At 37.6% G+C, this 27460-nt stretch overlaps 1 protein-coding gene across 1 annotated transcript; it reads left to right on the forward strand.

The window, feature by feature from the left end:
• Window positions 1–6191: 6191 nt before the first annotated feature.
• On the forward strand, window positions 6192–26359 carry LOC120307860 (5'-AMP-activated protein kinase catalytic subunit alpha-2-like). Its single transcript, XM_039343056.1, has 10 exons — window positions 6192–6446; window positions 6550–6564; window positions 7138–7430; window positions 9040–9095; window positions 12010–12148; window positions 12956–13083; window positions 14140–14272; window positions 17244–17421; window positions 24353–24572; window positions 25605–26359. Exons 1-10 carry the CDS (start codon window positions 6192–6194, stop codon window positions 26357–26359), a joined length of 2172 nt encoding a protein of 723 aa, XP_039198990.1.
• Window positions 26360–27460: the final 1101 nt, after the last annotated feature.

Genomic DNA, 27460 nt, shown 5'->3' on the forward strand with positions numbered 1-27460 from the left:
CTAGTTAGGGAAAGGTGACTTGCTTCATGTTGGAGAAAAAAATGTTTCTGTTAAAAAGTTTTGGTTTAAACAATTACCAAGACAACACAGAGACAAGCAAAAGCTCCCATGTAAGACGAAACCAGAGATGAACTGCCTGATGCTAAACACTGGAGGATAAGATTACCAGCAGCTATGTCATCAGTCATGATTGCTATATCCCAAAACCAAGATAGAAAGCGTGCTTGTGAATACCAGTTTTGGAAAAATATGATTGAAAAGACGTCAGTTACCCTATTCTAATCTCTGAAGAGTAATAGAATCATATGTGTAAAGAGATGTTGAATCAGAATCTGCTCTATGTAGAAATCAAAGTATCTCAACAGATGGCTGAGCAAAATTCCTTGAACACATAGCCAGAAAAAGAGCTCACCACTAGTAACTGCTTCCATTCTTGAATCACTCTCAACAAATAGGAACTTTTTTTTTTTTTAATATTCATCTCTGCCTTCCTGTAGTTTAAGGCCATTATTTCATTTCCTGCATAATGGGGCAACAGAGACTGGATCATAATCGTCTTTTTGTAAAATCCTTCCAAGCACTTGAAAAATGTCATTGTATCCTCCTTCCATCTTCTTTTCTCAGTGATAAACTAAACATATCCAGTTCCCTTAATCTTTCATCTGTCTTGCCTCTGTCGTGATGCTGAAGGATTAGCCTTCATGCCAGGCTCAGGCAAAAACAGGTCCTATTCTGTATTTTTTGCCCAAGGAAGCTCAGCCATTGAGCTAGAGTCTGAACCCAGATGACTGTCATAATTATAGGGCTGGCTGCTCTTCATGGGAAGAAGTTGGTGCCAGAGGATCTGCTTGAGTACAGACTAGGAACTTCCAATATTTAAGATTCTGCCCCAAACATTCAAATCCCAGAACAATTGCAGCAGATCCCAAACTTCTCTCCTTCTCTCTAAAGACACCTTGATTGCTTCCTAATCCAAACAAAAGGTCTTCTTGTCTTCTGAACCTCAGCCACCTGTACTAAAATTGGCTTCTCTTGATCCAATAGGATGGTGCCTCTGTGCCTCTGATATCCGTCTGATTGGAACATAGTCTTGTTATACATTTGAGGGCCTGGATATCTGTGAGATAGGGGTAAACAATATTTGAAAGATTGGGAAGCCCAACTGAATCTTTGAACCTTTGGGGAAGCTGCAGGATTTCCTGATAATAGGGTGGCTTTATCAGAAGGAGTGAGGAGGATATTGCTCACATTTTAAGGGTGAGAATATGAGCAGGAAGCTTGTCTTGCTCTCCCATATATCTATCCTGTGTGGACTTGCACCTTGTCCACCCACCCTGTTCTGGTTTTCTTTGCTCCTTGAAAAACCTCAATAAGACAAACTTATTTTTCAGATCTTTATAAATATTTTCTTTTTTCTTTTTACAAAAAAAAAAATAGCCTGGAATACTGCCTTACTAACATGGATAGCAAAAACAGATCAGATTCCTATCGACTAAAACAAAACAAAACAAAACTATAGAACATTTTGTAAAGCAGTTACTCCTGGCATTCTAAGACTTCATAAAACTATGAGTCACTTAAACGTTAAATGAACTTCTGCAAAAAACAGCAACAACAACAACCCTCCTCCATCTCCATGAATAAAACTAATGATTTCACCAAGGTTAGGATTGGGCAAGAATTAAATGTACCACTGTTTAATAATTTAATTTACATGTCATGAGGTGTTCTCAAACATTATGATAATTGCCCCACTGTGGGGTTACATAGACAAAAAGGCCAGCAAAGTCCAGAGCAAGTTTCCTGGTGCTTCACCTTGCTGTTTTCTTTCTTTTTCTTTTTTATATTCAATCAATAAAATGTGTGCACGCACACACACACACACACACACACACACACACACACGAGAAATATCACAAAACAAGAATAAAATCAAAATGTTAATTTTACCTTTTATTCGATGACTTACTCATTTTACAGGTTTGGGGAATTTGATGATGTAATTCGTTTCATTTCCAGCAAAGCATTTGGTGGTTCCCTTTGACATTTTGGTTATTTTCCAATTGTTTTAAGAATCAATTACCATCTGAAACTTGGAAAGTAATGGAAGTTTTTAAAAACCCCTGCCTGTGCATGGGAATTTAAAAGAGGGTTGAAAAAAGGATTAGTCTTTTTATTCTCCAAGTGTGGCCATCCTGATATGGATCATCCTCTATGCATTTAGAGTAAAAAAATGCAGGCAATGGTGCTGTGTGGTACAATTTTTTATTTGATTGTTTGATTTGACTATTATTTATTAACTTTATTGAACACAGGCTTCTTTTGTTAAATGAGTCAGTAAGAGGCACTTGAGATAAGAAATAGGGGTTTTGATAATTTTAAAAACATTTTTTAAAAATTTAGCTTCATATATATATGTATATATATGGTATATGTATATACCAAATTGGAGCTTAGATTTCAGAGCGTGTGAAAGAGAGATGAAGAAAGAATAAGCTAGACACGTGTGATAGAATACCTTTCTCTCTAAATTTACCTTGGATTCTGCCTAGAGCCATCTGTCCTACCTAGAGTGGCTGTTAAATTTTCCTAGGAAAAGAAGATGAGAGAAGCAAAGAAGGGTGATAATGGGGAGTGTTTGCAAATTGTGTTTGTGTACGTGTGTATTTAACAAACAGAGGTAACGCCAACTAAGTCTATCTTGTGCCTGCTTCACATCACTGCCCCCCCAAGTCTCACTTGTTCAGATGTTGGGAGAATCGTTCTAATATGGATGGAATGCAAAGATCCAGACGTCAGCTAGATGGTAGCAAAATATTAGAGAAATTATTAACTTCTTGCTGCCATGAATTTTTTTGCCCAAATATGATAACCTTAGTAGAGATCAGACAGAAGCACAGCATGTGAAAATTTGTTTTCTCCAGAGGGGGGAGGTAGAGAGCAAATGTTTTAAAACAACACAACCCCTTTTATCTTTTCCCTATCTTCCCATTGACTGCCACTGCCATTGTTTGGCAATTATTGCACAGAAGTAACACTTAGGGATCTTTTGGAATTGTAATATGCACAGTGCTCAATTCTGTAAATCATTCTGGAGGATTAAGTTTTGTCTTTCTCACTGATCTACTCTTCTCCCATCCAAATTTTAGCTTCAGTGGCTGCTTTGCATAAAAGGTACACACACACACACACACACACACACACACACACACACCATGAGTACTGGTACATGTTAGCCATTGAGCTTGTGGGGTTATTAATCATTTTGAAAAGTCATGATTTGACAAAAGCACAGCCCTTTGCCTCAAAAAGTGAGATTTTTTAAAAAAATGTGTGTGGAGCAGAGAAATGACAACAAGACAAAAGCAGACTCTCCAGGCAGGAAGAATATGTTGATTTCATATTAATATTTAGAATCAAGATAGCACATTCAGCTGGATATCATGTGTCAATCAAATGCTTTTCATGCCAGGGCAGAAACCCAGAAGAATTTGCCATCTTTTGCAGATGCACATTTGCTACTTGCGTTTGATGCGTTACAGAATTTATTGATCCACAGAGGAAAGCGAGTTCAAGAGTTGGCAAAACAGAGACTGGAGAGAACAGATGGCTATCCAGAATTCTGTCTACAGAATGGCAGAACATCAAAGAAAGAGGGAGAAGAGAGCGAACAAAGTCCAGTCAAACCTCAGAAGACCTTTCCTTCATATCTGACACTGAACATTTAAAACATTCTTACACACACACACACACACACACACACACGTGCAGTCAGAGAATCTACCGGTAAACCTGCCCACTGTTTTTTAAAATATTTTTTTAATGTGATTTTTAAGAAATCTGGATTTGATTATGGCAGGATATAAAAAAATACCAAACCCTTTAAAACACGTGAATGTGCCTCACAATCTCAAGAAAATATTTTGTTAAGGGGTTGCCAACAGGTATGATATTACGTCATATCATATTGCCAAGAGCTATGATATTGCCCTTGCATCACTCCCAAATATCCTTTCCCCTTCAAATCCAGAGTCCTGTCCAGCCAATCTGCAGTAATCATTTTTTGTAATCCTGACAGGGAATGAGTCGAAACCATTTTTACAATATCAATGGAAATCTGATTTCATGTTCGGCTGACTTTTTATTGTCAACTTTTTATTAATTAAGTCACTTCAAACAAAACAGGAGCAGTGTGAATGGTTGTAGTACAGATCCTTCAAGTGGAGTGTCGTGTGTGTCATTATAATTAATTGTTTTAAAAAAAACTGTCAAGAATCTGTGGCACACTAAGACAAGAGAGTTAGCAAAATGAAGCAGGAAATGCTGTTTTGTTCACACACAAAAAACACAAATCACAGAAAGCACAGATCAGAAAAAAGCAAGCATATTTTAGCAAACGTTTTTCTCCATTGGCAAGAAAAATAACATGCAAACAATGCGTGTCACAGTTCAGAGATGATAAATGCATTAAGTCAATCAGCACATAGGTGACTTTCCTGCCAAATTGGCAGATCCACTTTTTCCTTCTTTAATTTTGGGAATCACTGATTTTTACACAATGTTTCCATGGCTTTTATGCAGAAGAAATATATGTCTTTTGAGTGAACTACACCCCATGATTCCTCAACTATTTTTGTTTGCCTACAAATCCTTAGATCCCATTATAAAACTAACATGTTCCCTGTGCTGGGAAAAAAAAATATTTCTGCTTTTGTTAGTCCTATATCCTGCCTTTTTTTTTCAGGAGATCAAAGAAATAGACAAATGTGCTCTATAGCAACCTCAATAAATTAATAGTTAACTAAGGACTACCTCTATCAATAATAATTAATATGAAGAATGGCTGCAGGACTTGGGTTTGGCTAGTCTAAAGAAAAGAAGAAATAGGGGAGACGTGATAGCAACGTTCCAGTATTTGAGAGCTGCCACAAAGAAGAGGGGGTCATGTTATTCTCCAAAGCAGCAGAGGGCAGGACAAGAAACAATGGTTGGAAACTGATCAAAGAGAGAAGCATTAAGGAGAAATTTCCTGATAGTGAGGACAATTAACCAGTGAACAGCTTGCCTCCAGAAATCGTGGGCGCTCCATCACTGGAGATTTTTAAGAAAAGATTAGATAGTCACTTGTCTGAGATGGTATAGGTTCTCCTGCTTGAGCAGAGGGCTGGACTAGAACACCTCCAAGGTCCCTTCCAGCTTCTGTTCTGTTCTGTTCTATTCTATTCTATTCCTCTCAAAGAGGCTGGGTTGGCTAACTCTTGTTTTGAATGGAGATACTTAGTTTGCTGCCATAGGGCCAGTATCAATGTTGCTTATCACAGGAGGCCCCAGTTCCTTTTTTGTGAAGCATCTTGTAGAATGCTTGTACTCTCTTCTCCATGCCCTTGAACTGGGTGGAAGTGGCACCTCATCTTTGGAGACCAATGGCAACTGCTCCTGATGGTTGCTAGACAGCCCCACCTAGGCTGACTGCAGATCTTCAAGCAGTGGTTCATCAGGTAACTCCAGAGCAGGCTGCTCACTGTTTGTCTCCTCATTCAAGCTCACCATGACACAACTCAATGAACCAACATTTTTCCCTTTCCCTGATCCCAGAGAAGACTAAAGTCAATGTACAATTCTCACTTTGTGCAAGATGAAACTGTACTCCAGCCCAAAGAATTTGGAAGGAATCTGAGAACACAAGTTGAAGTAAGTCATTTGGAACATGCTTGCCACCACTTTCTGTGTAAATAAACCTCTGGATTAACCTGAGCTGCAGTGATGCCATTACATAGTAAACATTGTGGCTGTTGTCCCTGAAAATACAGGAGGAAAAGAGCCGTAGTCTAATTTAGTTGATTGGTGTTTAGCTAATGTTGGCCTCTGTAAATGGGAGTGGTTTATTTCATGAAATTATTATGTGACATTGGAGCTGTCAGTTCTGGGGCATTAATTGACATCTTGTATCAGGTTAAGTTAATTATCTCCAACTTGGTTCTGCTTGAGTGGACCTCCATGCCTGCAGGTAGAGATCAGTAATGAAAACATAGCCTCCAGGGGAGCACAATTAAATTCTGTATGACCAATAGATTTGTAGGGCTGTTTCACCATAAGCAGAACTGGAAGATCTTGTGTCTTCTGACTGAACTGTCTTTGGCAGGTTGTGTTGCTGGGAAGCAGGGCTGTAAACCCAATCCAACCTTTTGAAGATGCCTGCAGCAATCAAAGAGACTCCAGATGACAGCATCATCAATCCTGCAAATAAAAAAAAAGTTTTATCAGGTGTGGAGAAAAACTATAAAGAACTACAGATACCTGATTGTTTCAGGAAACTCTCTCAAGAAGAACCTAGGAAGATTTTCCCACACACTAAACAAGTCGGAAATTACCTAGTGGGCAAAGTGATCAACAAGGGTTCTTTTGCCAAAGTGATGGAGGGACTGCACATTCTCACTGAGGAGAAGGTAATCCGAGCATGGTTACATGAGCCTAATTGGCAATTGCATTCATCTCACAATAGCATGTGATAATTCATGAATTCTCTTCTCTTTTCTTGTTTGTTCATAGCTTTACTCAATTACGGTAACAATGCTCAAGTGGCAAGTATACTGTAAAAGTGTTGCACTGACTTACTTTTCTCAAGTTCTTAAATAGTTTTGGAAGATAAGGATATATTTCATACAATATATGCTCTGTAGGTTTGACTCCACTGTGAGTGTCCCCCAACTGGGTGATTCTGCTGATATCTGAGTATATCTAGAGCATTTCAAGGGACTTTAGGTCATCTGTGAGTGCAGTAATAGCAGACTTGTTCAGTCCCCCATGGAAATGTCTGCACTTAAGTTATCTATAAGAAATGTACAAAATGTTATCTGAACGTGAACCTAGAAAGATATTTGCTAAAACAGTTACATATGCCTCAAACATTACCACAGAACTGCATATAAGTGCAAACAATGGCCTGATTACCTTGCTGGTCTTAAGCATTATGCATTTTTCTTTTAGTAGTCTGGATTTGACATCTGAATGCCATCCGTAGCAATAATCAACTGTTGCTGAGCTTGTTTATTTATATTTGTGAAATGGGATGGCTATTGCCAAATTACAGTGGGAATTACCTACATCATGAAGGATTCATTCATTTCTGTGATTTAGGTAGCCATAAAAGTTATTGACAAGAAAAAGGCAAAGCAAGACTCATATGTTTTAAAAAATATGAAGCGGGAGTCTCGGCTACATCAGATGATTATGCATCCTAACATAGTTCAGCTGTATGAAACGTTGGAGACAGAGAACTCGTATTACATGGTGATGGAGCTGTGCCTTGGGGGGGATCTCATGGACAGAATATGTGAGAAAAAGAGGCTAGATGAAGAAGAAGTAAAGGAATATATGAGGCACATCATGGCTGCTGTAGACCATCTGCATCATCACGGCATTGTCCACAGGTAGACAGTACTGTTTCTTTTTACAGTATGGGTGGGATGATAACATATTTTATAAATTGGTGGTTTCAGGTGCAGGTAGTCCTCAACTTATGGCCACAATTGAGCCCAAAATTTCTGTTGCTAACAGGAACATTTGTTAAGTGAATTTTGCCCCATTTTACGACCTTTCCTGCCACTGTTGTTAAGTGAATCACTGCAATTGTTAAATTAGTAACACGGTTGTTAAGTGAATCTGGCTTCCCCCATTGACTTTGCTTGTTAGAAGGTCACAAAAGGACATGCCGTGACCTGATTGCATGACCCAGGACACGGCAACTGTCATAAATATGAACCAGTTGCCAAGCATCCAAATTTTGATCACGTGATTGTGGGGGGGATGCTGCAACGGTTGCAAATGTGAAAAATGGTCATAAGTCTTTTTTCCCCAGTGCCATTGTAACTTTGAATGGTCACTAAATGAACTGATGTAAGTTGAGGACTACGTGTACATTGCTGGCAAACATGCACATTGCCACATTGTCTTATGAAAAGCAGCATCCAATCAGTAAGATCGTCAGAAGGAAAAATATATATGCTTGAACTATCACATTTAAATACATTTGAAATATTATAAAGAATAACGAATATTATACATACTTTTGAAGCAGAATTTTTGGCTCATATTAAAATATTAAATAAATCAGAGGGGGAAACTGAAATAATTTTTCCAGATTAAGAAAGAGAGTAGTAAAGTAGATTGTGCCTCCAAGATCCTTGTCCATAAAGCTCTTTTCTTTAACAATAGAGTTCAGCAGAGCACTTTGGACCAATTGTTATTTTTTTAGCTGAACGTGTTTTCTGGTTGCTGTTGTGAGATCCATGAGAAGAGATATTTGCTTCCAGAACTCAAGCAGATATAAAGGCCATATGTGTGATATAAGTCTCCTACCAGGGCTTTTTTTGTAAGAAAAAAGGTGCCGGCACTCACATCTTGTTAATCTTTTATTTTAAAAAATTATATATTCAGTTCTTAAGATAAATTTAATTTATTGTATTTAAGGCGTATGTTTATAGAAAATTTTACACTAAACTTTTAAAAAAAGATTTTCAATTCATCAATGGCTTTTTAAAATAAAGAAATTATTTACCTTTCGCACGTAGTCAATCACTTTCACACACCCACACACGTCAGTTGTGTAATGAAACATAATGGTCACCGCTTGTAGTAAGCACTCAGCGCACGACCACATAACTAATCACAAGACGAGCAGTGCCACAAGCCGAGGAGCGCCATCACAACCAGCGCGGACAAAGTACACATGCATCGGACTCGACACACAAGCAGCCCGCATGCACCATTTTAATGATTTTGCCACCGACCAGCTATGCTCAACAGGGCAATTCAAGTCCACGTGGACCAAACATCAAATTTTCAAAAGTTACTTTTAAAACTTGGAAAATCCATCGAAAAAAAGTGTTGGAACTCTGTTCCGGTGCATTCTATGACAAAAAAAGCATTGGTTCCTACTAATAACATTAAGCAGGTGTGAAAAGACTCAGTTATTAATATATGCAATGCTAAGCTTACATTTCAAGACAGTATATTTACTTTCAGTTTTTTCTTCTTTAGAGATCTGAAGATAGAAAATTTTCTTCTGGATGAAAACAATAGCATTAAAATTGTTGGTAGGTAGATATGAAGCTCTTGTTAATCATTCTTCAGCAGTAGGTCCTGCAAAATATTTGTAATATATAGATTTATGTCATCAGTTAATCGGAGCATTTGGAAGGTTTTGTGGACTCCTGAGTGGGTTTTTTTTTAAATCAGGGGTCTTCAAATGCCGCCCTTTTATGACTCATGGACTTCAACTCCCAGAATTCCTCAGCCAGTGTGCCTGGCTGAGGAATTCTGGGAGTTGAAGTCCATGAGTCATAAAAGGCCCAAATTTGAAGACCCCTGTTTTAAGCCCTAACCCTTGGTGCAAGTTGATGCACTGCCTCATACCGTTGTTGCCTGTGAAAGAGCACTCCATGGCTTTTCCACCATTCCTTGATTCCTTCCTACCTCTTAATTATTATACACATCACTCCTGACAGAGAAGATCTGCCATAGAGGCTCATTCATATTAATTGAGGAGTTTGGGCTGCAAGGTAAAATATTTCCCTCAAATATGACAAACAACATCTGCAGAAATTCTCTATATGCTGTGCTAAAACTTCTTTTTCGAAATGTTGGATGTGCTGGAAAGATAAAAGTACATAAGGGCCATACCGCTTTTTCTTTTTTTCTTTGCCATTTTTCTCTTCTTCCTGCCACACTTTTGTTAGGAAGAAAAAAAAGGTTTATTGCTTTATATATCACAGTACTTTCTCTCATTTTTGCATGTGTTTTGAAGAGTGAAATGCTGACATAAGTTTCCTTTTAAAGTGTCATCACCAGCACGATCTGAGAAAGCTCACACTGATGATGTGTGATGCCTTGGGGCCATTGTTCTTCACTTGAACATTTACATAGGCATTGATGCAGGAAAAATACTGCTGTAATGTCTTTAAGCCCTTCCCTGGACTATAACAGCTGCAGTTAAAATCATGAATTCCCTGAAATTGGTGCAGGTTTTTTTTACCTTCACTTTTTTAAATTGCGCCTAATGAGAATGCCTAAAATCAAGCAACCACAAAAATAAATTAAGATAACACAAAGCCACAAAGCTTCTATGTTCATGCACCTGGTTAAGCACACATAATATACTAAATGGGCTAAAAAAAACAAACTTGGGGAACTTGCAATTCAATACATAGTGCGAACCCAGCTATTGCCCAAGCATCTTGCATGAATCAGGCCATCACGTTAACGCATCATATGAGTTATTCTGAATGCATATTCTATGCAGCCTCCAACTGAGTGTTGTGTAAGCCTCCATAGGGTACTATTGATGATTGAAATCTTACAAAACAAGAGAGATCTCAGGGCCACATATCTATTTCCACCAGTGGTGGGATTCAGCTGGTTCACACCACTTCGGCAGAACCGGTAGCTAATTTTTTGTTGCCCAGGCCCAGAACGGACTTCCGGAAGCGGCATCCACACAGAGAACTGACTGTTCACATATTTGAATCCCACCACTGATTTCCACCAATGGTTTAGTAGCAGGCACAAAGGGCCTAATGAGCAAATCGGGAAATCATTAAATATCTGAGGGTCCAGAAACATTTTGGAGTGTGTACCCCTCAATCTTCCATCAAAGTCAAGTGTTGCTGTTATCCCAAACAAGTTGTACGGCACTGTTTTAGAGGAAGAATCATAAATGAAAGACAGAACATGTTTCCATACAAAAGGGTCAGGTACAATTCAGTCCAATAATTTAGATAGATAATACAATGGTCTGACATTGTATAAATCTGTTCCGTAAATAATTCCTTAGATATCTTGTGATTACATAGGATTGTTTTTTTTTTCTTGAAATGATAGTTTTAAATGTTCTGGTTAGAGTAGGACTGAGAAGATTCTGGTTCAAATGCCCACTTAGTATGCCTAGATTGAATGGCACTGGATTCAAATTAACGCCCCTTGTAGCGGTATTGTAGGGACAACACAAAGAAGCAGAAATGACACATGATGTGTAAATCTTAATGGAAGAGCGTTGGAAGGGAAGTGTAGCACTTAAGAGTTATGTGGTGTGATGAGATATATTACCATAGAATAATTTGACCCCAACATTCAGTATTCACTATTCATAACATTATCTATAATGCATTTTGGTTGTAATAATCTATTAACCTCTTCTTAAAGTTAGGTGCCAGTCATAATAAATTGGCTCAGATTTATCTCCATGTTGATGTTATCATTAGGAAGAAACACCAGCACCCCAATGGCTGCTTTCAAATTATATAATTCTGTTGTATTTAAAAAAAACAAAACAAAAGAAGGAATGTACTAGTATGAGTTGTGAATTTCAGATCTATCTGTCTGAAGTCTTTATTTGAATGCTTTACTATGAGTATTGTAGGGATGTTTTCTTGCTTTTCTACAGACTCGAATAGACATTAAATAAAACGAATATGTGAGCTGGGCTATAGTAAGGTTTGTTGACATGAGAATTTAAGCAATGTACAGGCATAGACTGATCAGACCCTAGCATTCATTTTTTAAAAAAATATTAAATTTATATAGCTGTTCATCTGACAAAAAGTATAGTAGTACGTTAAAAAAATTGCTTACACATTAATGTAGCATATTCTTTTAAAACAGGGGTTGCTAAACCTTTTGCCATCAAACCTCCCTTTAGTGTAATCTTAATATCCATACCTCTCTAAAAATTTAAACACTCAAAGGAACACAAAATGAATGAATGAATGAATGAATGAGGACAATACAATGAAACTTTGGGAAAGGGGGATTTATTGTAACAATGTGACCAAAATGTTTTTCACACTTCCTCTGGATTCTGTCTGCATCTTCCCAAGCGAGATACTGCTCACAATTTGGTAAACCCTGTTTTAGGACATTGTTTAAATCAATTTTCTGTACGATTAAAGCTGCTAGAGTGTGTCATGCAGACTCTTAAAAATGAAATGATTTTTTGCCTGTTTGTTTCTTCAGATTTTGGACTGAGCAATATCATAAAGTTTCAGGGTCTTTCCCAAGAATTATTAACAACTCAGTGTGGGAGTCCAGCTTATGCAGCCCCAGAACTCTTAGCTCATAAGCAATATGGGCCAAAAGTGGATGCCTGGTCCATGTAAGTAATTATGAATATTTCTATATCTCCTGCAGAACTTTTAGGAAGACAAAGTACTCTATAGTGTCAGTGGATAACTATACATAATGGGAACAGTTTTCTCACCTAAAAGTCTTATTTACCCAGTGTGAGATGATGAGCTAGGATATGAAATATGAGGAAAATAAGCATGCTACTCCAATATCTTGTTATAAAATAGGCCAAACTCTGACTACACAAACACCTTTCCTACCAGTTGTTTTTTTATTAAAAGAGAAGGGTTAATCAGTAAGATGTCAGTGTCTTTTCCTTGGGGATCTAAACAGCTCTTGACAATCCTTGCCAACAATGAGATCATGAATTCATTTCAAAAATTTATAGAGACCTCAAATACTACATAGAAATAAGATTGTAAGAAATACTAAATAATGTTATGAAAACTGAAGTTGATAAAATCTATAATTTATCCAGAACTTCTACAAGATTATGCTACAGACACTGAATCAAAAAAGAAGAATATCCTGGAAAGGTTAATACCATCATACCTAACATCATAAACAAGGTTTTATTTTTTTCATGAAAGAATGGAGAAGAGAGAAAACTATCTTTTCTAGATTTGCGTTTGGCTTTTCCTGTTCTATTGTGTAATAAATAGTTACAGTGTATAAAAACAGGAATATACATTATTGTTTTTTTCTAGGAAATAACTCACCCATTTTTGCTTGGTATAGCACATCCCGGTGATAAACAAATTTGATACACAAAGGGAGGGGGCAATGAATTGAGTCATCTTTATAGCTGTTATTGTGTTGTCTTCTCCCTGGACAGAGGAATCAGCACATTTGCCATGCTAACTGGTACTCTGCCTTTCACTGTGGAGCCATTTAACATCAAGCAACTTCATCTTAAGATGGTTAATGGAGAAATGAATCCTATCTCTCCCAACATTTCCTCTGGTAAGGGATAGTTTGTTTTATATTTAATATAAAACATGACAAATATAAAGTCTGCTGTTTTAGATTATAGTCAGCATGGCTATTGGCCAGGCTGGTTGGGAATTCTGGAAGTTGTAATCCAAACGCATCTGGAAGACACCAAGTTAAAACAGATTTACAGCATATTGCTGCAATTTCTGTGTAACAGAACAAGAACAACCATTTATGACTGATTGACTTTCTATCCTGTCCTTTCTCTGAGAACTCTGAATAACCTACACAGATGATTTTTTTATCCACACAACAACAATTCAACCTGGCTGACAAAGAGTGATGAACTCAAAGTCACCAGTGAATTGTGTGATTTGAACATGGCTTCTGTTGGTCTTTGTAGTGCAAGGACAATATAGGAAGCACTAGATGACCCTGATAATCCAGTTTCTCCAGCTGAAATAGCTGATGAATTTCTTCTGGATTGGCTTATATTCACCATAATCCTAAATTCATCCTATACATTACAAATCAATAAATGACAAAATAATCAAATGGTTTAAATGGAAGTGGCCCAAAGTCTAGGAAAATATATTTGAATGCAGTACATTCTTTTTCTTTCCTTTTCTAAAATATTAACTATTTAAAGTAGTGTTGGCTTTTTGCCTAGGTTTAAGGGAAGAATAAAATGCTATAACTCCTCAGCATTTGAACTGGATCATTTCTCCATGCTAATCTTGAAGATTGGCCTGGGATTTCTGGAAAGATGAGTAGATAAAAGGATAATAATAAGAAAGTACATTTTTGTATGTGTATGTAAGCCAATTACAAAAATAGGCCTATTAAAAGAATATCATTGCTGAAAGTGAATAGCTTGTCCCTCAGAAATTTAAATTCAGCAGTGATTTCTCCAGTGTCAGAAATGTTGACTTTGATAACTTTTTCTTCCATGATGATGTTGTCAGGAGTAGTGCTTCTTTAATTCTCCCTATTGCTGTTTGTGGACTCTGCAGGGTGTTTCAAAAAAGCAATGCCACCCAATTAATTTGTTATAATAACATTATTATTTTTTTAATTCCTCCACAGGAGCTGTTCATTTTATGCACACTTTGCTTGAACCTGATCCCTCAAAGCGGTCTACTGTTAAAGAAGCAATGAAAGACAAATGGTTAAGTGATAATATTAGCAAACCACCAAATGCGTTCGTATATAAAAATAGGTAATTCATGGCAAGTTTATCATCCTTTATTTCTTCCTTTTCAACAGTAACGAATTTGCTTGGAAGGGCTCTTTGGCCATGTGGTGAGAATGGCTTTGACCCTTCTGACTATGCGTTTCAAGTCCCCTCATCCCACCATGCTTGAAGTATTCTATTTACGGGCTGTGTAGTATTTGCCATTGCCATCATCCTTTTTCCTGAAGGAAAGCGATGCCATGCCCTGATTCCTCCCTTTTAAGGACAACTTGTGAAAGAGATGAGCCTTTTACAGCCCTGGGCATAATTTTATTTATTCATTTATTTAGATTGAAAAGAATATCTAATTTCAAATAACTCCAAGCACTGTACATAATAAAAACCAGAATCATAAGAGAAGCAAATCATAAGCATCCAAAAAACCCATTACCCCAGTTCTAGTTGCTTTGGGGGGTACAGCCAAAGAACAGCAATTATGTCTCCTTTTGAAGAAACAAAGCAGAAATACAATCTATGATTTAAAAAAAATCAATTTAAGAGGGAATGAGACTTCTCCAGAATAATTACAACTAGGTGAAATAAGACATTTGGCTCTCATAAGATCATAAACAGTTCTTCAAAAATCATTCTCCCCTCTTACAACATTACATGGAGACTGGGACACAATTATAAATAGATGAGAACTGAGACTCAAAAAACTTGGGATGATGGAAAACTTTAAACTCTGCACAAAGATACAAACATTACTAGGAACAATTGCCAGAATCAAGCAAATTCAGCCCCCAGAAAGTAAAGCAGAGCATCCTGATGAAAAGATCTAACTTACTGATCAGTGATTTAACACATACTCTAAACTCTAATAAAGAGTTAAACTCTGTTTTTTTTTCAGATTTCCAGTTATTTATTAGAGACTTAGGAGCATTTCAAGCATAGATTTGGATCACCCTTGGGCTGACATGTCCCCATTTGAGTTCTTTCTCATCTCTATTGTCAAGACCAGGGGTGTCAAACTGCCGGCCCACAGGCCAGTTGTGTCATGCGGAGGCCGTGTCCACCCCAGCTCTGGCAATGCAAAAAAAGTTGCTATATGTCGCAACACATCACGTGACATGGCCAGTTTGACACCCATGGTCTAGACAAACTAGCTGGGAAACCTTGGGTTCCCCATTCTTGAATTAATAGAACATAGACCCACTATCCAGAATTTTACTTTCCTTTATCTGAGAAGACCAATATCCTTGGGTGCTGTTTTAAGCCATCTCCTTCTGGCACTGCTGTCTCTTCTGAGAAACAATTAGAAAAGTGGTCCTCCCTTCTCACATCTTAAAGCCCTGTTGGTGCAGTGGTTAAAGTGCAGTATTGCAGGCAAACTCTGCCCACAGCCAGCAATTCAATCCTGATGGAGGTCAAGGTTGCCTCAGCCTTCCATCCTTCCAAGGTCACTAAAGTGAGGACGCAGACTGTTGTCAGCAATATGCAAACAATGTTTCTACATTGCAAATTGTCCGAATAGTGCTGTAAAGTGCTATAGGGCAATATATAAGCCTAAATGCTATTGCTGTTGCTCTCCTCCTCAGTTCTTCCCCTCACATCTGCCTTAATCTGTCTCTCTCCAAATCTCAAGACAAAATGGATCTGGAAAATGTCTTCCTGTTTTTGCTCAAATCATATAGCTCTTCTTATCCCTTCTATTTGGAGGCTAGAATTCTAAAAAGCCAACATTTTTGTTCTTTTTAGCGGCAAAGGAATAGCCTATGGGTCATTTCCCATAGATGTGTTTGCATTTGAAGTCAATGTGAAATTTCCTGCCTATTCTGTAGCATCATATATTGGAGATACCTGAGGGATTAAATGATGTGTACAAAGGCAGGAGTACTCTGCTTTAATAGCAGTAATACAAAATATAGTCTAAATCTGATTAAAAAACCCTTTCTTAGAAAGAAAAATAGAAACTATTTGGGATTTCATTTGAGAATAAGGAAGATGACCTTGATAAAAAAAATATACAAGAACTGCTTCCTAGGTGAAATGGGATGAAATATTTTTAAAGTCCAAAATAATGAGAGATCATTCAGAAGCAGCTCAGTCAGATACTTCCCTAATTCACTGAAGAATAAAAAGAAGGGAAGGGATAGCAGAATGAAATTTGCAAGTCTCTGTTATTCTAACCGATCTCAATAAAAATAGTTTTAGTCTTCATGTGGAATTAATTTCCTGGCCTTGTCTATCTACCGGGACTGACATTAACAGCTCATTTAGCAGACTCTGTTATGACAATAAGTCATGAAAAATATTTCCACAGTGCTAAACATCCACTGTAGGCATTCAGAAGCTCATATCAAAATGTTCTAAGTTCTAGAGCAGTGGTTCTCAACCTTTTTAATGCTGCGACCCCCCCAACCGGTCGTAAGTTGAGGACTAGTCAACCAGTCATAAGTCGAGGACTACTCAACTGGTGCAGCACCGTTTGCAGAATGACACTTTTGGCGGGCTCAGCAGGGCAGAGACAGCCTGGACAATTCCTATTGGCTTTTGAAAGCCAGTAGAATTAGACTCTATTCAAGAGAGTCTATTCTATTGGCTTTCAAAAGCCAATTGAATAAAAGGAAGTAGCACAGCTAAGGAAAAGGGGAAAAAATGGCGGACTGCGTTGTTTGGCGACCCCCGTGAAATGGTCATTCGACCCCAAATGGAGTTCCGACCCACAGGTTGAGAACCACTGTGCTAGAGACTGAGGGAGATTTCATCCCAAATCTTTGTGTTATTGTTGTGAGAGTTTGCCCCAGGATATCAGATAAATTTAGAACAAATTGTGTATCTGGGGGGGGGGGAACAGGTCGGAAAAGCTGGTGAACTCAGGGAACATTTTTCAAACTGAATTTTGAACAGAATCACGAAATAGCACATTTGTCTCTGGTATAGAAGAATATAGCTCAGTTTATTGTGGCAATCAGAGCCAAACAGGTTTGCCTATCACTTAGCCTCTTCTTTCCAGGCTTCACCCCAGCGAACTGAATCCTGTTGTTTTGAGTTATATGACAGAAATAATGGAGTTCAACCTTTCAGATGTTGTGACTGTCTTGATTAAAAACAAGCCATCTTCCATCTTGGCTACGTATTACTTATTGCTGAAGAAATTAATTAGGTATCAGAGTGAACCCAGGACTGAACAGGTAAGATATGACTTTATGGCATCTTTAAGTGAATTAAGGAGCACATTTTGCTTATATCTTGGCTACAACCTGTTTAATTATTTATATAATATAATTTGTATTACATATTGTTATATTATAATATGAAAGCACATATCATAGTATATATCATATCTTACCTAATTAATTATTTACATAAATAATTAAACTGTTATTAAATGTAGGGCTAGCGTGGCTGATCATCTGGAGAACCTGTAATTCTAACAAGTGATGCAGGTCAATCTGTTGTTAAGGTGATATCTGAAAAGGAATTTGCTTCTTTTCATATACACATGCGTAAGGTCAAGCCATGTGGTTAATGTACAAACTTGTCCAGATTATCTGTGAGGTAGACATGGCTCAAAAGTTCTTTTTCCTAAGGGAAAATAGAGTGATACAGTCTTTGGAAATGAAAGGCCACTACATGGCTACATAACCATAATTACAGACATGCAGGTATTTTGGCAACAAAGGGAGTCATCTTCCAGGGTGATTTAGTCTATAGCCTTGGTATATTTTAATAGCCTTACATCCAGTGACTGAGCTTCCAAACAAGCTTGGCTAGTTATAACGTCCCTAGTATTTGGAGAATGGCATTTCTAGATTATGGGAAATAGGGTCCTAATATCACTAAAAAACAGAAGTTTGAAGAAGGTTCAAATAGATTATTCTTGGGTCTTTTCTTTAAGCTAATTATTCTACTCTCTCCCCATCCTCAGAAAGATCCACTGTTAGTAAAACAAGAGCAAAACAGGCCTATTTGTACAAACGTGAATTTAAAATGTTTTTTCTGTGGCAGCATTTATAATAAAATATTGATAGATCTCCATTTTGTTTTTACAAAAAATCCAAAAATACTGCCTCATGATAAGCAGAATAGCTACCATATTTATACATATGAAGCTTAAGCACTTGTTACTTATGGGTAATGAAATAAATGCCAAAGACTCCTTCAAGTCATATTCAATACTTAGAAGTTTTACGGATGTGTTTACACAATTTACTTGGTAGCATTATGGATATCATTGCTATTACTTTCGTCTATTATGTTTTTCAAATTCCTAACCTTAACATATGACTTAAATCCCCAACAACATAGGGTAAATTTTATAACCACTACACAACTGAGAAACTATTGTATGACAGTTGTAACAGACACGAGCTCACCACCACCAAGTCACTTTTACCAAGTCACCACTGCGAAGTCACCGCAAGACAATTCAACACATTTAATTTTCTGCAGAGACAATTCACTGCAGGTGGCTGGAGGGAGAGCTGGACAGGTGAGTTAGCGGATGGGCAGAGCTTAGAGCAGCGGTGGCAGCTGCCAAGACTTCATATTTTCATATCCCGCCCCCCCCATTTCCAGTGCTGTGGTCACTGCACTGAGCTCTGAGCCATTCAGAGTTCAGCATGTTCAGCAGTGGTGGTGGGAGCTCATCAGGAGTGTAGCATAGTGGCAGTGGTGGGGGTGTGAAAATGGGACATGCCTGGCTGTCACCAGTTCCCTGCCATATGCCCGGCCTATTACCACCACTGAATGGCCTGAACATCATCACCACCACCGAATGGCCTGAATTCCAAATGGCCTGGAGCTCAGCATGGGGGCAGCAGTAAGGGTGTGTGAAAATGAGATGCCATCTGGCTGCAGCTGCCTCCCTATCCACCACCCTGCCCACCACTGTTACCACCGAATGGCCCAAACTCTGAACAGCCTGGAGTTTGGGGTGGAGACAGCGGCGGCAAGTGCAAAGTGTAAAAATGGGAAGCCCCCGGCAGTCGCTGTTGCTCTGTGCTCTGTGCACACCTGTTTCCTTGCCTACTCATCCAACTCTCCCTCCAGTGGGAAGCCCCCGGGCACTGCCCTGCTTTGTGCTCTGCCCAATCATTTGTTTGCCCACCTGGCTCTCCCTCTGATCGCCCATGGCAAGTTGTCCCCATGGTGAATTGGCTATGTTGAGTTGTCCTGCAGCAATTAGATGGTGATTTGGCAGAGATGACTTGGCATTGGTGAGCTGTCCATGCCTGGTCCTAGACCCCCCACTCAAGTCCTGCTATGCTATTTTGTCATGATAAAGGGGTGTTCTTGGGAAGATTGAGTGAAGAATGTTGAGAATGCATGACAAGAGTAAATATTCCCAGAAGGATCTCCCAAGATGTGAAGGTCATCCCAACTGTCCATCTGAAGCAAGCAGGCACCTAGAGTAGGTAGCAGTAATATAGGAAAATGCTAGAGACAGATAATCTCTTTAGTAATAATGGCAAAGGCATCAGTTAATAGTGTGTGACAGCAGGCTATGCTGAACTACTCCTGAATTTGTATCAAGAAAATCACATGAATAGAAATTGACATCTAATGTACTTCCTCATCCCTCATCCTCTTGTCCTTTCCCATACTTACTGAACATATTCATAGCATTTATTTTCTGGCATGGATAGGAGATCCACAAAGTCCTGTTGGGGTTGTAAAATAAAATATGATATGAAGCACATTTAATGTTCCAGTAGGGATGATATAGAGCAATTTAAGAATCCCTGACAGCATTAGAGGCAGATATGAATGTGGAAACTTAGATGTGCAGGACTGAAATCTTCTATATCTTTCCATTGTCCATAACATTACCATTACTGATCTGTTCCCTATAGTCCATTTGGCAAGAACTGACATATAAGATATATGAGTGATTTCATCTCCATTATTGGACTATCAATTCAAGGCCTCTCCATTTTATAACTCCTCTCAATATTAACTGTAGATATTTCCCTTGTGGATCTATTGCAACTTGTACTTTTTTTACATTGTCATAAGTATTTTGTTACTTGAATTTTAAGCCTTTTGTGAAAGTTGTAATTGAATTTATTTTCTCCCTGACATTTGTTCCTGCTATATGTGTTAGCAGTTAATTCACATTATCAAGTTGTCAGAAAAGAAATACCCTTATACATTCATCTTCATTGTTCAAGGAACTGCATTCATGAAATGGTTATCACTGAAAAATAATACCCTAGACTGATCTTTCATAGCCCTTTGTATCAGACAGAATAATTTTCATCAGTGGACAGTCCACTCTTCAGACAGTTAAAAGTATCTAAGTTCTATAGCATATAAACTTATTTCAATATACTAATGTTGGTGATAGCTCTTGGTTTCAGATGTTCAAAAATACTTTTCATCGAAGCATAGAATTGAAAGAAGTCATAATGGCTATTGAATTCAACTTTCTTCTGATTATAAAATAAATGTGAACATTCGTGATAGGTGACTATTCACTTTGTGCTTAAAACATCTCCACCCTCACTGTGGACAATTGGCTCCACTTACTCTGAGTAGAATCTATCTTCCTGTTGACCAGAATTTTACCACCTGCACTTTGGGATGATGAAGAATAGGACATGGATTTCCTTTTCTTTTCATGTACTTGAAGAATGCTATTATACTCCTCCTTAGTCCTCCCTTCTCAAAGTATAACCTATGTAGTGCCACCAAACTATTTCTAGGTCTTAGTCTCCAGCCGCAACTCACTCCCCATCAACCTCATTTTCTTGAATTTGCTCTGGTTTCTCTGAATCTTTTAAAAACATGTTATTCAAATCTGGTTGTAGTACCAATCTGGTTCTGACCAATGCAGAGTAATGGCTTCAGTGAATATATTCTGTCTATTGGAATTGAACCTCCATCAGTGGAACATACTTGTTTAGTCACCCTAAGTGGCTCTCAAGTCCACTCCAGAATGTGGTGACACCTTTTATCATAGAAGAGGGTTCAGGAGGAAGAACAGTTTAATCAAAACTCTGTGTCTGTAAGGCCAGCTGTTTACACAAGACTATCATCTCTAACAGATGTGGTAGTTTGAGCCTGTGCATATGAATTATGCATATCACCTTTTTTTTCTTAGTTCCAAAGAACTGTAGTATGAGTGTTGAGAAGGTGTGATTTCTCACACTAGATTTGGGGAATGATAACTGATTCTCCTTCATCATCTAATTGTTGTGCTATGTTCTGCTTGTCCAATAAAACTCTCCTCTGGAAAAACCCTTAGGGTTTAATTTACTAAAGTTTAACATCTCACTCCTTATAATCTTGACTGCAAACAGCTGGTCACAAAATTGTCTATGGAGATTCTCAGTCATCCAGCTCATGCAGTTCTAAAGCACCTTTGGAATTGGTCTCAAAAGATTTTGCTTTAGGCATGAGAGTCACTTTGTTTGATGAGAAAAATCTACTGAAAATTTGGCTCTGAAAAGACTATAAGCAACCCAGAGGTTTTTGTTTTCCATGACCAAGTTTGAACCATTAAATATACATATAAAACAGGGCCTGTTCTATTACACTCTGCAACTTGCATTTTATATCATTTGTTGTAGAAAGGACAACCTAATGCCATCCAAAACCATCGAGTTCAGCTTTGCAGAAATAGTCTGCAAATAGACATAGCCAAAGAACATCCTGTCCAGGTGCTTAACCAATTAGTTCTTACAAATCCAGACCATGGAAAGTTTTCTGGTGGACAATAAATAAAGTGACTGGTTTGTAAAATCTTAAGATGAAACTTTGATTTCTTAGCTAGAAGTGTATAAAATTCTGAGATAGTCTTTGATTGAGTTGGCTAGGATGCTTATGTTATCTCATATTCACCCCGACCCCCTATGCATTTTTGGAACAATGCATTTTTTTCAAATGTTACAAAAATTGTTGAAGCAATTGTTGGGGGAAAAAATAGTTTTAACAATATCTGATACAGAGGGACTCATCAGAAACGTTTCTAATTCTAGGTATCTCTCTTCTTTCCTGAAGTCACAAAATGCACTCAAAAGTGCATATACTATACATATTATATATAATGCATAAATTATATATGCAAGTGCATACAAGTGCATACAGTATACTATATATTTTACTAGTTGTAGTCAGATTGTTGAAGTGTTACTATAAAAGCAATGGGCATTGAAGTTTACTACTACAATAGCCAGCTGTCATGTCAAAATATCTATTTAAATATGCCTAAATTATAAATCAGCCTTAGTCTCTGGATATAGAACTATCTTATCAAGTATGCCTGGAAAAGAGAGTCTATTCTCAACCTTTAGAAACTTAAGATGTATGTCTTTGGAGATTCTCAATCATCCAGGTCATGGTTACCACAAAGGTGATTTTTCAAGAGGCAACAGGACTTTGTTTTTCCTTGAAGATGTTTTGCTTCTCATCCAAGAAGCTTCTTCACTTAAATCCTTCCATTCTCCATTATTCAGTCAGAACTGAAGAAGCTTTTTGAATGAGAAGTGAAAACAAGAAAAAACAAGGAAAAACAAAGAAAGTCCAGTTGCCTCTTGAAGAAGCACATTTTGGGTTTAAGATGCACGGACATCAACTTCCAGAATTCCCCAGCATGCTGGGAGTCAAAGTCCACATATTGTACTGTTGCTAAAGTTGAGAAATACTGCTCTATAGTATAAGCCAGTCCCAACTTTTCCAATTCTGGGAAAAGAGATTGTGAAGTGCCTGGGCAATATAATCTAAATCTATTGGGTTGGGAAGGGTCAGCCGAGAAACGGTATTGAGATTATTTTAGCTGCCTTGATGGCTTATGAAGGAAATTGTATGGGGAGAGTGGAGCCAATATCACAGATTGATGTATTATTTGAGATATAGCCTGTGTGGGTTCTGAAAGAAGATCCTCAGCTGTATTATTTTTCAGTCTGTTCTTCTCTTTGGGTGATGCACGATTTGGCTTTTTTCTTCTTCTTTGTGGATTGCACATCCAAGGTATGCAGTTATAATTGCAGTTGTGCTCTACATTAGTTGATATGTTTCTTTATATTAATTGGTGCTTATATTTGATATTACAGTACTGGCATCTTTTAATATGTGTGCTAGATGTTTCCTTGAAAAAAGCTTAATGCAGGCAACCTCATTCTGTTGTTTCGGTACTGTTTTAGATGCTCAGTTATTCTTTGTTTCAATCTGTTTCTTTTTTTTCTTTTTTAGTTAGTGGGCTTTGTTCTTTCTGAGGAAAAGGGGGAGGAGAGAGTGCCTGGTTTGGGAATGAAAATGATTCAGTACCTGTGCTGGCTTCCTCTACTGCCAGCTCTCTCTGGATTGCCTCTACAGTCTGAACTACTTCTGGCAAGTCTTCAATTTCTCTGCAGCTCTACTCAGGGCAAGGAAACCAGAGGGAGTCAGCAGTAGAGGAAGCTAGCATAATATGCTGTCCTGACTTCCAGTGACTCTAGGCAGTTAATTTACCTGGTTATACAGACAGATCTATTTAACTTTGTAACTTTTTTGTGCACCAATGTAAACTATAATCTACCTTGTGAGGAAACAGAAAGGTAGTCTAGTCCAGGGTCCCCAACCCACGGCCCGTGGACCAGTACTGGGCCATGGCATGCCAGCAACTGGTCTGCACAAACAAGCAAAGCCCCATCCGCAGGATGCAGGCAGCACACAAAGCCATGCACTCTCTGGTCCACAGAAAAAGTTCTCTCCACAGAACTGGTCCCTGATGTCCAAAAGGTTGGGAACCTCCGGCCTATTTGGTTAGAAATAACAATCAGCAACATCTATTACTTTCAATACTAGTTTTCATAGAATTAAAAATAGATGCCTGAATTAATTTATCACTTTCCATCTCCTTTTTTTAACTTCTCTTTATATTGAGAATCAATTTGGTGTAATGGTTAAAGCATCAGGTTAGAAACTTAGGAGACTGTGAATTCTAGACCTGCTTTGGACACAAAGCCAGTCGGGTGACCTTGGGCTAGTCCCTTTCTCTCAGCCCTAGGAAAGAAGCATTGGCAAATCACTTCTGAAAAAGTCTTGCCAAAAAGAAACTGTCCAGGCAGTCTCCAAAAATCAGGCATGATTGAATGAAAGAAAACAAAAATAATGTTACTGTGCCTGATGTTTCTGCAGAAAGAACATGAACCAGAAAAGCCTTGTTGTGAACATCCTGGAAGCATAAGTCAAGATGCAGATGTTCCAGTTTTACAGAAGACAAAAATGACTATAGCAGAAAAATGGAAAAGTGGCAACAACAAAGCATTTCATTCCACAGTCCACTCAAAAATACCATATGTCACCAAGGAGGATGACATTGCAGTTATTCTTGAAAATCAAGAAACCCTACCAGAAGGTAATGCCTACTGCTCTTTTTGATAATCTGAGCTATGATAAATGTATAATAGTGGCAAAGGCAAAAAAAAAATAATTATACATGTTTTATTTGACAACAAAGGGCAAAAAAAATAATTATACATGTTTTATTTGACAACATATTTACTGATTGGAGTGATGAAAAATAAAAAATAATAAATGATAAATATATTACTGCCTGGAATTCATATTTTGATATGTCTAATCAGGTTTATAATGCATGGGACCCTGATAAAATGTGTAAGGGACTTGCATATAGAAGGTAATGACAAGGATCCTTGCAAAAATAAAAGTAAGACCCAAGAACGAACTCTACAAGACTTCAGTTGATATGTGTGGCTTCATTCATGCCTTCATGGAGCCCATTATTTCATTCATTACTATCTTGTACTGATAACAATAAAGGGCCATTGTTTTTTGTCTAAAGGTAAAGCTAAAGTTTTTCATAAGAGATAAAAGCAAAGAAAAATAATGGAAACAAATATTATTGGGATATAATAGCATTATTCTGAAATTTGTTGTTGTTGCTATTGTTTTTGCAATCATGAATTGATTGACACGTCTCCATGACTCTCTGACTCTTGCCAGCTTTGTAATATGAAAAGGTCATTAGAAACATTGGGTTGGACCCAGATCTTTATTCCACTGATGGGAACTTCTGGAATATTTACATTTCTTCAGCAATCTACATTGTTTTGTTTTCATTTATGAAATTGGATCAGTGTTTGAAGTGACTTATACAATTTTAGCAATGGGTTATATTATTCTCTACTTTCTCAGTGAAAAACATTTTTTTCCAGTGGATCAAATGCTTTCAACTATTAGAAAGAGACATCTTTGAGCTAGTCAGAATCAAACTGCTGGCTGTGGGTAGAGTTAGCCTGCAATGCTGCATTCTAACCACTGTGCCACTATGGCTATGATCAACAGAAGCAAAGCAGTTACCTTACTTTGATGTTTATAGACTTTAAATTTGCATTATCTGATTTCACGTGTTCTGTGTTTTCTTTAGCTTCCATGTTCGCGGGCAGAGAATTGATTTATTTTGATCTCCCTAAATCTCCACGTAATTCATGTGGGCAATTCACTGAGACCACAGGAAATGAACCACGGGAAAATGAAGAAGATGTTAAAGATTGGCCAGAAGTAAGAAAGTTGTATTTATGGGAAAAGCCACCTTCTGCTCTGAGCAATAACCCAAGATATGCTATGAATTATGAGACGGAGAAGTCTTCCGTGTCATATATATGCAGACTAACACCAAGATCAGCAAATGAAAACAGAACTGTAGATCAAGATCATTTGTTTTTTCCTAACACAAAAGTCAAAGATCTCTTGAAAGCAATGAACGAGAACCTTCTAGCTCCAAAGTGGCAACCTCAAGAAAGAAAGAGTTCTGCTTTTCTGGTTATGGAAACACCACAACTCTCACCTTTACCAAGGCTGAAACAAAGTGCCACAAAGGATCACATTATAAAAAAGATCTCATGGTTGGGATCATCACAGCAGGAGTCCACTGGCTCACCTTTTTTTGTTAATATTTCAAGACCACCAGTTTTCCCAGTAACACACAAGCATACTTTTATGGTAAAAGGTTTGAGGCAATCTAAAGAGAAGTCCAATGACTTTTTGAAAAATGATAAAATAAAAAGAAACGTTCAACTCAAGTATACAACTAAGGATGCAGAGTTGAATCTTCCCACATTATCTCCGTCATATCAAACATCAGGGAAAAAGTCTGAGGTTTTAAGGTTAGATTTTGCATAAACAAAATGATTACAAAAAAGCACACTGATTGGAACACTATGTTCAAGCCACTAAAGAAAGCAAGAACTTGTTGTTTGGGAAAAAGGAGGCATGGGAAATAATTAGTTCAAGATTGTACAATAGATGCATCTCAGGTAATGAAGAAAAAGGTTTGCACTTTATAACAAGGAAAAAAAGAAATCACAAATTCATCCTTTGAGGAAGGTCAATGATGAAAAAGAATAATATATTTAGTCTGGTCGTTTCTGTTTCTGTCCTTTTATTCACACAGAGAATGTGCCAAATAACTGATGTTTGATTATTTTTACGTTAAAAAATGTTCTATGGTTGTACGTAACTGCAACTGATTTATGAAATTTACTGCTATAAGAATTTATATTTATAATGATATAGTGTATTCTAAAGGCTAAATATTGGCCAATACATTGTAAACTTGAATATGTGACAGATTTTCATAAAACTAGAATGCATTATAGTTCAACTTGTTTCGCATTCATGCCACCCAAAATCTATACATAGAGTATCTCCGTATATCAGTAAGGCTTCCAGCTTCAAATCAGTGTAAAATCTTAGGTAGAATTCAGTTAACACCACCCAGTGAATTACATTTAAAACAAATTTGTTACCATCAAAGTCTCCTCAATCAAGTTTAATAACACAATTAAAGATTAATACAGTTTAGTATAGTTTAATGTAGGTTTGATAATAGGTTATAATTAAAGTCAAATGTCATCTACAAGTTTTAGAGTGCAACTATTAATCAGGAATCCATACTGTCAAGATCGCTCAACCTCAAATTCACATTGTAGAACAGAATTCACAGTAGCATCCTCCCTTGAGGTGTAGAAAGGATTCCTGCAGGTTTCTCAAGGAACTTAAAAATACACAAGCACGCTTCTCAATGAGGCTGCTGGAGTTTCAGCTCCTGTCGTGCAACCTCAGCTCCTCTTAGGCAAACTAGAATGGCCACAAAAGAGAAGAAGAGAGAAATGACCAAGGACCTTCTAGCTAAGAGTGATTTGTTGCCATTTGTAGCACATGCCTAACCATTCCATCCTTTTTGTCATAAAAATGCACCTTAGTTAATAATTTAACAGCCAA

This window comes from Crotalus tigris, unplaced genomic scaffold (genome assembly GCF_016545835.1).
Source record: "Crotalus tigris isolate CLP2741 ecotype Arizona unplaced genomic scaffold, ASM1654583v1 scf7180000017833.3397121, whole genome shotgun sequence".
In the NCBI taxonomy this organism is placed as follows: Eukaryota; Metazoa; Chordata; class Lepidosauria; order Squamata; family Viperidae; genus Crotalus; species Crotalus tigris.

What these genes read in the sequence shown, in the direction of transcription:
- LOC120307860 (XM_039343056.1), top strand. Translation starts at nt 6,192, where the DNA reads ATGCCTGCAGCAATCAAAGAGACTCCAGATGACAGCATCATCAATCCT. An exon ending in GCGTTCGTATATAAAAATAG is followed by an intron (nt 14,273 to 17,243) that starts GTAATTCATGGC and finishes TCTTCTTTCCAG; the next exon opens with GCTTCACCCCAGCGAACTGA. An exon ending in TCAAGAAACCCTACCAGAAG is followed by an intron (nt 24,573 to 25,604) that starts GTAATGCCTACT and finishes TGTTTTCTTTAG; the next exon opens with CTTCCATGTTCGCGGGCAGA.